At 47.0% G+C, this 11027-nt stretch overlaps 2 protein-coding genes across 3 annotated transcripts in view; one reads left to right on the forward strand and one right to left on the reverse strand.

Moving 5' to 3' along the window:
• The window catches only part of Ddx55 (DEAD-box helicase 55), a 16703-nt gene extending 10821 nt beyond the window's left edge, over nt 1-5882 (forward strand). For both annotated transcript variants that reach the window (XM_031337959.1, XM_031337961.1), the window contains 6 exons: nt 341-472; nt 1031-1123; nt 2325-2439; nt 2775-2943; nt 3779-4071; nt 4723-5882. In XM_031337959.1, the coding sequence (XP_031193819.1) occupies nt 341-472; nt 1031-1123; nt 2325-2439; nt 2775-2943; nt 3779-4071; nt 4723-4899 (979 nt within the window). In that variant the 3' untranslated portion in view covers nt 4900-5882. The remainder of the gene's footprint in view (nt 1-340; nt 473-1030; nt 1124-2324; nt 2440-2774; nt 2944-3778; nt 4072-4722) is intronic.
• Eif2b1 (eukaryotic translation initiation factor 2B subunit alpha) overlaps nt 5122-11027 on the reverse strand; it is a 10460-nt gene continuing 4554 nt past the window's right edge. Inside the window, exons 5-9 of the mRNA XM_031337962.1 lie at nt 9925-10037; nt 9004-9072; nt 8396-8471; nt 6915-7040; nt 5122-6505 (exon numbers count right to left, since the gene is read on the reverse strand). Of these exons, the coding sequence (XP_031193822.1) occupies nt 6341-6505; nt 6915-7040; nt 8396-8471; nt 9004-9072; nt 9925-10037 (549 nt within the window). The 3' untranslated portion in view covers nt 5122-6340. The remainder of the gene's footprint in view (nt 6506-6914; nt 7041-8395; nt 8472-9003; nt 9073-9924; nt 10038-11027) is intronic.

The following is an 11027-nucleotide window of genomic DNA, read 5'->3' on the forward strand; positions in this document are numbered from 1 at the left end:
GGCAGCTGTAAATTTCCATTTATGGGCCTTTCTTTACTCTTTTAAATGATTTATTTCCCTGCACGTATGTCTGTATGAGCATGTCGGGTCCCCTGACACCAGAGTTACAAATAGTTGTGAGCTGCCATGTGGTTGCTGGGAATTGAGCCCCGGTCCTCAGGAAGAGCAGCCGGTGCTCTTCACTGCTGAGCCATCTCTCTAGCCAAGGTCCCCTTGTCAGCAAGTGTGTACTCACAGTCCCAAGAGGGTCCTGATCTGCCACATCTGCCCATCTCTGCATCCTTGCCCAGCTTTGGGACCCAGGTAGCTGGTGACTGAGCGGTTTCTCTCTCCTCCACAGCACGTGTGCGTGTGTGGAATACTATGGAAAGGCCCTGGAGGCACTGGTGAAGAAGGTGAAGATCCTGTGCATCCACGGGAAGATGAAGTACAAGCGCAATAAGATCTTCATGGAGTTCCGCAAGCTGCAGAGGTAAGTTGGGGTAGCTGTCCTTGGCGACAGCAGACAGACAGTCACCCTCAGGTCCTACACTCACTCCCTTTCCCTCTGCCCTGTTGGAGCAAAGTAGTACTCAGTTACTACATCCTTGAAGACACCCAGAGACTGGTTTGGACCCTTTTCCCGTATACAGAGCCTGGGTCACTTGCTTAGTTACTGGATCTCCCTGCTCCGTCTTAGGCCTGTGCAGTCAGAAAGCTCATGGGTGTCACTGCCGTAGCTCCCAGGCCCTGACATAGTGGAGGTTTGTTGAACTACTTGCTCCTGGGTAAATATGAATAAACATAATCCTTTAATTTTGGGAATCCTGTAAGCTCTGAACTGCAGAGCCATCTCTCCAGCCTCCTCCACTCCCCACTTTTGATGGCATTTTATAAAGTCTGGGAAGGTTGTAGGAGGAAGAATAAAGAAATCAAAATATTAAAAAATGTAGTGGTTTGTGTGAGAAGCTCCGGAGCAGCTTCACTGCGGTACACCGCAGTGTGGCCACAGAGGGTGGCCCTACTTACAGTGCTGCTCTCTCCCTCCCAGTGGGATCTTGGTGTGCACTGACGTGATGGCCCGGGGAATTGATATTCCTGAAGTAAACTGGGTTTTGCAGTACGACCCTCCCAGCAATGCCAGGTATGCAGGGTACTGTTCCTCTGTCTGGGGATTGGGCTGAGCAACATAGGGTCTGGAGGAAGGGTGTGCAGTGAAATGTCTAACATTTTAAAGTGATTTGTTCATTTGTTTGTTTTGGATGAGAGTCTCATGTAGTCAGAGATAATCTTGAACTTCTGATGGGTCTGCCTTCATCTCAAGTGCTGGGGTTACAGGCATGGACTGCCACATCTGGCTTAAGTTTTGAAACCCAAGCGCTCTATCAACTAGATTAAATTGTAGAAGTGGGCAAATGGCCTGATAGCTTTTGATGTGTTAATAGTGGTGTGTTTTTGTAGCAATCACTCAGACAGCTGTGGTGGCTCCCCCTTTTAATCCTGGTGTTCATGAGGCTGAGCTTAGGATGGTATTTATGCGTTCAGGAACCTCCCTGCTGTGTTGAGATACTGCAAAAGAGTGTGTGTAGAGGGATAAACATGGAAAAACACTCCACTACTGAAGGTTCATGCAGAGTGCAAACTATAGAATATTGAAAAGAGCAACAGACTATTTAAGAAAACTGCAGATCTCCCTCAAAGTGAGCGGGCACCCCTCACACACTTGGTAATTATTTTTGTATGGTTATTCAAGTCAGGTTTCTCTGTGTAGTCCAGCTGTCCTGGAGCTCATTCTGAGACCAGGCTGCCTCCCTCTATATATAGACCAGGCTGCCTCCCTCTGTATATAGACCAGGCTGCCTCTCTCTGTATATAGACCAGGCTGCCTCTCTCTGTATATAGACCAGGCTGCCTCTCTCTGTATATAGACCAGGCTGCCTCTGCCTCAGCAGTACTAGGATTAAAGTCGAGAGACACTATGCTTGGTTTTCCTCACACACTTTTAAAAGGCAAAGTTGCATTTAAGTGACGCTTTTCATGATGCCTGTTATTCCAGGGCACTTTTCCTCGATGCCTTTCATTGCTTTCAGTTTTCCCTTGTGACCCTGCTGTATGGCCTGAGGTAGCCTAGCTTTGGTCAGGTGTTCTCAGAGCCATTAGTCCTCCAGTCCCTTACAGACCTGTCTGTTTCTGTGCGCTGGCTCGTGGTCACATGGGCCCTGAGCTGTGGGGCCTGATGGCTCTGTGCAGCACTGTGTAGGGTAACACTCGCCTGGCTGGAGCCTGGCTGGAGCCTGGCTGTGCTCACTGCCACTCTGGGGTACTGCCCCACCCTGTCCCCCCAGTGCCTTCGTGCATCGATGTGGACGCACAGCCCGCATTGGCCACGGTGGCAGTGCTCTGGTGTTCCTGCTACCCATGGAGGAGGCGTACATCAACTTCTTGGCCATCAACCAGAAAGTAAGCAGCACGCTGGCCTGGTAGCTGGTGGTGAGAGACTGTGAGGGGGGAGGGGCTGCTGACTCACCTGGGCTGGGCTAGGGCGGCATCAGCCAGCATCTGACTTGGGGACATCACCTATTGTTGCCCTTACTGGTTAGGACTTTTATGGGCAATGTCATTTTCAAACTTTAAGAAAAACTCCTAAAGTCCTTTTTGACTAAGGGATGTCATTGGACTGGACTTGGCCCCCTGTCTTTTGGAGCACTTCGATGTCTGTCCTTGATTTATTAGATCTGGGGGGGCACTGGGGTTGGAGGGACTGCGGGAATGGTGAGATGGTGGTCTCTGTTTAGTGCCCCCTGCAGGAGATGAACCTCCAGAGAAACACTGTAGACCTTCTGCCGAAGCTCCGGGCCATGGCTCTGGCTGACAGAGCCGTGTTCGAGAAGGGCATGAAAGCCTTTGTGTCCTTTGTGCAGGCTTATGCAAAACATGAGTGCAGCCTCATCTTCAGGCTGAAGGGTAAGCCCAGCCTTGCCGTCTTTAACATGGCTTTTTTGGATGGGGTCTTTCTGCAGCCCTGGCTAGTTTATGCTGTATAGACCAGGCTGGCCTCAAACTCAGAGAGCTCTTTACCTCTGCCTACCAAGTACTGGGATTAAAGGTAGGGGTGATTAAAACTGTGTGCCATTGTGCCTCGCATAATCATTTTCTTTGAGTCTTTGGGTGTCAGGGTTGCATTGTTATGTTATTGTTAATGGCTGTTAGGGTTAGTGTCCTCTAAACCTTTCAAAGGAAATCCTAAAGAAAAGAAAGGAAAAAAGAAAAAAAATTGGGCTCTGAGTAGATGTAAAATAAGCTGCTATTTTCACCTTGAAAAAAATGTTGCTTAAAAAATTCTAATTAGGAGCTGAAGAGATGGCTCAGTGGTTAAGAGCACTGACTGCTCTTCAAGAGGTTATAAGTTCAATTCCCAGCAACCACATACTGGCTCACAACCAGCTGAAATGGGATCCGATGCCCTTCTCTGGTGTCTGAAGAGAGCGACAGTGTGCTCACATGTATAAAATAAATAAAGTAAACCTTTTAAAAAGTTCTAGTTAAAGTAAATTTATTACTTTTTTGGGGTGTTGAGGAATAGGTTGGAGACAGGGTTTCTCTGTGTAGCCTTTTTGTCTGTCCTGGAACTCACTCTGTAGACCAGGCTGGCCTTGATCCCAGAGATCCTCCAGCTTCTGCCTCCTGAGCACTGCCATGAAAGGCATGTGCCATCACTGCCCTGCTTATTACAACATTACTTAGGAAACATGAGGAAGCCCAGCCCGGTGACAGTGCTGACGGAGTTCTTCTCTTTTAGATCTTGACTTTGCCGGGCTTGCTCGAGGCTTTGCCCTATTGAGGATGCCCAGGATGCCAGAACTAAGGGGGAAGCAGTTTCCAGATTTTGTACCAGTGGACATTGATACTGACACGATTCCATTTAAAGATAAAATTAGAGAAAAACAGAGGCAGAAACTTTTGGAGCAGAAAAGAAAAGAGAGGATAGAAAATGAAGGGAGAAGAAAATTCATTAAAAATAAAGCTTGGTCGAAACAGAAGGCCAAAAAGGAAAGAAAGAAGAAGATGAATGCAAAAAGGAAAAAGGATGAGGTAATGTGTTGTTCTTTATTATTATTATTATTATTATTATTATTATTATTATTATTATTATTATTATTTTGAGACAGTTTCTCTGTGTAGCCCTGACTGTGCTGGAACTTACTCTGTAGATCAGGCTGGCCTTGAACTCAAATCGACCTGCCTCCACCTCCCAAGTGCTGAGATTAAAGGTGTGCGCCACCACTGCCTGGAAGTTTTTTATTCTTTAAACTTCACCTTCTGACATTGCACTGGGAAGTAAGTCATCTAATGTGTTACAAGAACAGCAAAGTTGGGGCTGGAGAGATAGCTCAGTCGTTAAGAGAACTGACTACTCTTCCAGAGGTCCTAAGTTCAGTTCCCAGCAACCACATGGTGGCTCACAACCATCTGTAATGGGATCAGATGCCCTCTTCTGGTGTGTCTGAAGACAGTGACAGTGTACTCACATAAGATAAATAACTCTTAGACAAAAAAAAATATTTAAAAAAAAACCAAACCACCGCTAGCTTGAAATGTGTAGGTACATTGTCTTACCATCATCTCTCCCCATTCAGTTTTGGGGCCCATGGTTCAGGCTGTGTTAGCTGACTGTAGAGCTCCTAGGCCCTAACAGGGTCAGCTGCTCTCAAGGTGAACTCATTTTGCTTCTTCTGCACTCAGGGTTCTGATATTGATGATGAAGACATGGAGGAACTCCTTAATGATACAAGGCTCTTGAAAAAATTTAAAAAAGGTAAAATCACAGAAGAAGAATTTGAGAAGGGGCTATTGACAAGTGCCAAAAGGACTGTCCAGCTGACAGATTTAGGTGTCTCAGACTCGGAAGAGGACAGTTGACTTCAGAGCCTCAGATGAAGGTCGTCTCACTGGCCCCACATTCGTACTCTTGCTGGAGGACTATCTGGAAAGCTGTCTGTTCAGACTGGGAGAAAGAAACTGAAGGACTGCACACACGAGTGCTAGAATCCTATCAGAATCTCACAGAAGTGTGTTTAGCTATTTGAATGTAAATAACAGATCTCAGTATTTATTTTGATCAATTATGCTTTTTCTTCGATGCTTTTTGTACTTTATTACAAATTCCCACTCCTTTTAAAACAATAATGAAGTATACCCTCCTGTCCCCACAAATGCTGCATATCCTTTGCAGCCCCACCTAGAGCACCCATAGATGCAGAGGGGCCTGTATGCAGGTTTTTTTCATTGCAATAGGGGCCACACTACTGTAGTGAATTGCATATGCTTGGTCCATAGGAAGTGGCACTATCAGATGTGGCCTTGTAGGAAGTGTGTCATGGTATGGGCAGGCTTTGAGGTCTCCCAGGCTCAAGCTCCACCCAGCGTAGGAAGAAAGCCTCCTGGCTGCTTTTGGACCATGATGAGAGCCCCACCATCTGCCTGCACACTGCCATGCTTCCCACCATGATGATGATGGACTAAATTTCTGGAACTGTACGCCAGCCCCAGTTTAATGTTTGCCTTTATAAGAGTTGTCTTGGTCATGGTGCCTCCACACAGGAATGGAACCCAAACTATGTAGTCTAGAATGATTTTAGAATGATCCTCCTGCTTTAGCCTCCCATGTTCTGAGGCCACAGGCCGGTGCCACAACACCCAGATTGGGGTTGAGAGCATTTTAGAACAGGCTCTGGTGTTCTTTTATACTCACACTGTTTCTGGTCTGTGCTAGCTTATATGAGGCAATATCTAAATTATTCACATAATTTATTTGAAAAGATCCTGATTTGTTTCCATATTTAACTTAAAAAAGCTGTTTTGGTTTTAAACATGTTTAAAGTAAACTCACATTTTTTTATAGACAACATTCTATGAACAGTGCCACATGAATGGCTCCTGCCTTGGTATTTCTCCTGTCTGCCTTGATCCTGCTGAGGGGAGGGAGCCCCAAAGCCAGATGTAGTCAGCCAGTGTTTGCTGTCTTGTGAAGCACCATAAGGTTTGTACTCAGCCGTCAGAGTGCGGTATGAGAAGGGGGTCTCTGCTCATGTGCCGTCTTTCCTCAGGCTTGCGGCCAGTAATCTTAACTAGTGCTTCCAGAGACTTGAGTTTCTGAAAACCATAAGGATGCTTCAGCTTGGTCCTAGAACTGGGAACAGGCTTCAGATGTGACAGAGGAAAAGTCAAAGGCTTCTTCAGGACTTACAATATGAGCCCTTAGCATACAGATCTGAAAGTTTTGGGCTCTGGCTGGCTGGAGTGGAGAGGCTGCTCATCCTGCCAACGCGTGCTTCCTGCATGTTGGCAGGAGGGACTCTGCTCACAGGTACAGCTTGATGAGCTCATCGCTGACTGCAGATGGTGTCAACACACCCAGGTCTGTAAACAGCAGGGTGATGAGGGATGGGGAGGTGTAGTCCACCCATGGGTGTTCCTCTTTGAGATCCTGCCCAGTCTGCACAGACTTCAGAGTGTCAGCCTTGTACTGCGGAGAAAAGAACTTGGTTAGCTGGATTGGCCTCGTATCCTGGCTCTGCACTCACTGCTGAGGCCCTGGCTTGAGCTGTAAATGGCTGTAAATGAGCTCTTGCGAGGACTACCCCTGGGTCAGGAAACTGGCTGTGCAGCCAGCTGGCAGGGACAGCAAGTCCAGGATACCATCCCATCCCACAGGAAAGAGGCCACAATGGAAGTGCCTGGCCAAGGTGACATGGTTTGTAAAAGTAGAGATGGGATGAAGAAACTGGGCTTCTGTTACCAGCCTCCTAGCAGAGTGCTATGTAAATGAGATTTTGCCCAAAAATGTGCCCAGGTCCGATTACCATCTCTACACTGGAAAAGCACCGGAGGAAACAGCAATGGGAAAAGAACCCTGCCAAATATATAAAACTTACCTTAAACTTATCTGGGACGTCTTGCTGGTTGAGTGGAAAGAGCCGTACAAACTTGAAACTTTCTGCAACCACATAGAAGGGCTTGTTCTGGGCTTTGGCACACACGGCCATCTGGTTGGTTCCAATCTGAGAAGTCAGGGAAAACAGACAGGGTGAGTTTGCATAGCTCAGTGAAACAGGAGGAAGCAAAGAGTAAGTGTAATTTTGGCATGACAATCAGAACTTTTTTTTTTTTTTTTTGAGACAGGGTTTCTCTGTGTAGCCCTGGCTGTTCTGGAACTCACTCTGTAGACCAGGCTGGCCTCGAACTCAGAAATCTGCCTGTCTCTTCCTCCCAAGTATTGGGATTAAAGGCATGAGCCACCACTGCCCGGCCAGAACTGTTGCTTTTTAAAAGACAGTGTCTAATGTATTTCACGCTAGCCTTGTACTCATGTATGCCTCTGAACTTCTGATCCTCCTGCCTCTGCTCCCCCTAGTGCTGGGATTACTTGAGTTCCAGCAGACCTGGTCAATCCAGTGCTGGGCTTGACCTTAGGGTTTCAGCATGCTAGACAGGTATTCTAGCAGCTAAGCTATATTCCTAGCTTTCAAAGAGGACCTTTTAAGAAAGAAAACAATTTTTCTTCCAAGATAAACATACATGAAAAGATGCCAGCATCATAAGTTAGGGAAAGTGAAAGTAAGTGCAGTCTGAGATAAGCCAGAACTGGGGGATCAGACACTGTGAACCAGGTTCGCAGCAGTAGCCTGCACCACAGCCAACAGTAGGAAAATCCAAGTGTCCACTACATGTGAACATGGGCAAATGGCGCCATGCTATGATGGAACGGTACTCTGCTTGAACGGATGCAGTAATGACACATGCTGTAGTGTGGCCAAGTTTGTCAAGCTCAAAATCATGAGCGTCATGTAAATCTACTCATTTGTGGTCCCCTGGACTGGAACACTCAGGACAGAGCAGAACAAAGGTGACCAGGAACATGGGAAAATGCCACCTGGAACAAATAGAAAGTTTTGTAAACATTGGTAATAGCATGGTATGAGTGTGCTGAATGCCAGTGAGCCAGAAATTTAAGATGGTATGCGTACAGCTTAATATAATTATGACATTTGTCATAGACAGTTTCTAAGGTAAGTGACAGAGAAAATGTAATAAACCCTGGGGATGGAAGCCCTCAATCCAGTGGAAATAAAGCCAGAGACACTCAATTTCAAGCTGAATCCAGCTTGCCTGGGTGTGGTGGTCACGTCTATGATCTCAGCACCTAGGAGGCACAGATAGGAGTTTGAGATAATTTGAGGCTATCCTGAGCTACATAATACCCAGTCTCAAATCACATATCCAAACAAAAGCACCTATTGTATATAAATGTAAATACTACTGACTAAATTCACCAAGATCAGCCTCTAAAGAAGAAAGCTGGCCAAGGTCTTGCTCAGGCTGCAGGGGCTTCTGGGAACAGTGTGACAGTACCTACCTTGTTTATAATTCCTCCATTCTCTACCACGCCTTCAGCACCAACTATGACAAGATCTGCTTTCTCCATGATGTAGCTGAGGAAACGGAAAAAAAGGAATAGTTGGCTGGCCTGGTACTCAGATCTCCTGCCTCTGCCTCCCAGTGCTGGGTGCTAGGTGTGTTACAGTTTACAGGAACCCCCGATGGCCTCCATAGTGAGCTTTCTTTTCAAAGGACTACTATTTGTTAGTGATACATGCTGATGACCCAACTTGGACAAAGCTCCCAGTGAGCCACTGCACAGCCAAGTATGTGGACACAGTACAGTGATCACCTAACTGCTGACCATAGCCTGAGCTTTGCCTTTTACTCTGAAAGCATCAACAAGGCTGAAGCTCACTGTCAGCAACCCTGGCACTCCAAGGAGGGAAGGACTGAGTTCTGGGCCAGTCTGGGCTACAAGACCCCCAGCAGGCTGTCTTCTGAACTCTCACGACCTCATGATAACCCTGCTGCGGGGTGCTGCTTATTATAAGGGGAGAGATGCTACCCCGTCAGATTTTATGGACAGGATTCAAACTCTGCTTAGAGCCAGCAATGTAGGTACACAGGAAGAGCCACACTTACCCAACAGCAGCATCCAGCACCACAGTGACAGGGACATTGAGGTGGCAGAGGGCTTTGGCCATTTTCTTACTGAAGGTGACATGAAGAAATGACAGTGAGGTCCCACAGTGATGCATGATTTAGATAAAGATATTCTGTAACTTCAGTGGCTTAAGGGGCAGATCCTGCCTCTGCACCAAGTAAACAGGAACCAAAGTTCTTTAATTTTTGTTTTTAGATGTAGTTGTTTTTATTTTATGTGAATGGTGGTTTGCCTGGATGTATGTCTATACACTACATGAATGTTTGGTGTCTGAGGCCAGAAAAGGGAATGGGATCCCTTAGATATTACAGATGGTTGTGAAGTTAGGGGCTAGAGATGGCTCAGTAGTTAAGAGCACAGGCTGTTCTTCCAGAGAACCCAGGTTCAATTCCCAGCCCCCACATGGCAGCTTACAATGTCTGTAACTCAGGTTCCAGGGGACCCAACACCCTCACACACATATATATACAGGCAAAACATCAATGCACATAAAACAGATAAATTTTCCAGGATAGTCAAGGCAACACAGAGAACCCCTGTCTGAAAAACTACTGAGTTGGAGGTTGAGCTCCAGAGCACCTGACTAGCCTGGGCAGACCAGGATTCACTTCCCAGAACCACAAAGAAAACAGAACAAAGTTTGGTTTTCTTGTTTTCTGGAGATGGGGCTGTTAATCACCAATTCTTTGATTGAAGCTTTTCACCTAGTGTCCTGCTGTTCCTCTGATGTAACTACCTAAAGAAAAATCCTTTAAAAACCCTAAAAATTGGAAACAACAAAAACAGCACAGCCTGCATTGTGCCCGTGGAACCCACGGGAACTTTCCTCCCAGGGGCAGGAATGGTCATGCATGGGTCCAAGGCAATGTTGATACACTGGCCAGTGGCGAGATACTTGCCCAGATAAATCAGGCTGCGACTCTGTGATATACACACTGAACCGTTTCTTGGCTGTCACGGCTTGTTCCAGGACCCTCAAGACAACTCTGGAGTAGGCATGAGTCAAAATTCTCTATGGAACAAGAAACTTCCATCAGAGGGGCAAGCTGCCCGCCAGCCACTCTGTCTGCACTGCCACAACTCCTGCTTGTCAGGTGAAACTCCAGTATTCTACAAACCAACTATGATCAGAAGGGTGACATAACAGTACACTGAAGTTCAAGCCCACTGAGCAGTTCTACATTTCTGCCCCCAAAGTAGGGCATGGATCTCCCCAGCAGAGCCCAAAGGCACATGGAGGCCCAGGGGTCGGCTTCCCTGGCCACAAGATATATAGCTTGCACACTTGGGCCTACAGGTGCCGGGAAAGGTAGGAGTAACAGTGGTCCAATGAGGCCACTGGCAGTGGAAAGCCAAGGGAACCAGGCCCTAGGTGCCTCTTCTTGTCACATATGCCACTACTGCAGCCACCTAAGTTTTCTAGAAGAAAAAATTTAGTCACTAGACACAAGCTGAGCTAACACGTTTTTCAAAATTGACAAGCATGGTGCAGTAAATACAGCCATCTGTGGTGCAGGTGATGACCTGTGACTCACATATGGCCGCCCTAACTGCTTACTAGAACCGTGGGTGTTCAGGCCTCACCTTAGACCTGAGGTGTCTGCATTTAATAAGCCCACAGTGACCTGCCCGAAGCTTTGAGATCCTACAGCTCTGCTTTGAACCCAGCTGGAAGGTAAAGAGCAGGCTGCTGTGGCTGGTAGGTGAGAAATCCACACTAGTCACACTGTGAGCCAAGGAGAGGGTGGTCATAGCCTTGCCTCCAATGGCCCAGGTCTGTGACACTACCACTTATACAACCTCTCATATATCTATTTAATAGCATACTTCAAAGGAAGGAAGTGCAGTAAAACCCAGGGCGAGATCTAAGAGCCAGGATGCAAGTAAACACAGGCATGGTCTGGGAGGCTGAGCAGTGTGAGGCTGAGCAGTGTGAGGCTGAGCAGGGTGAGGCTGTGCAGGGTGAGGCTGAGCAGGGTGAGGCTGTGCAGTGTGAGGCTGA

Source organism: Mastomys coucha, unplaced genomic scaffold (genome assembly GCF_008632895.1).
Source record: "Mastomys coucha isolate ucsf_1 unplaced genomic scaffold, UCSF_Mcou_1 pScaffold22, whole genome shotgun sequence".
Classification (NCBI taxonomy): Eukaryota; Metazoa; Chordata; class Mammalia; order Rodentia; family Muridae; genus Mastomys; species Mastomys coucha.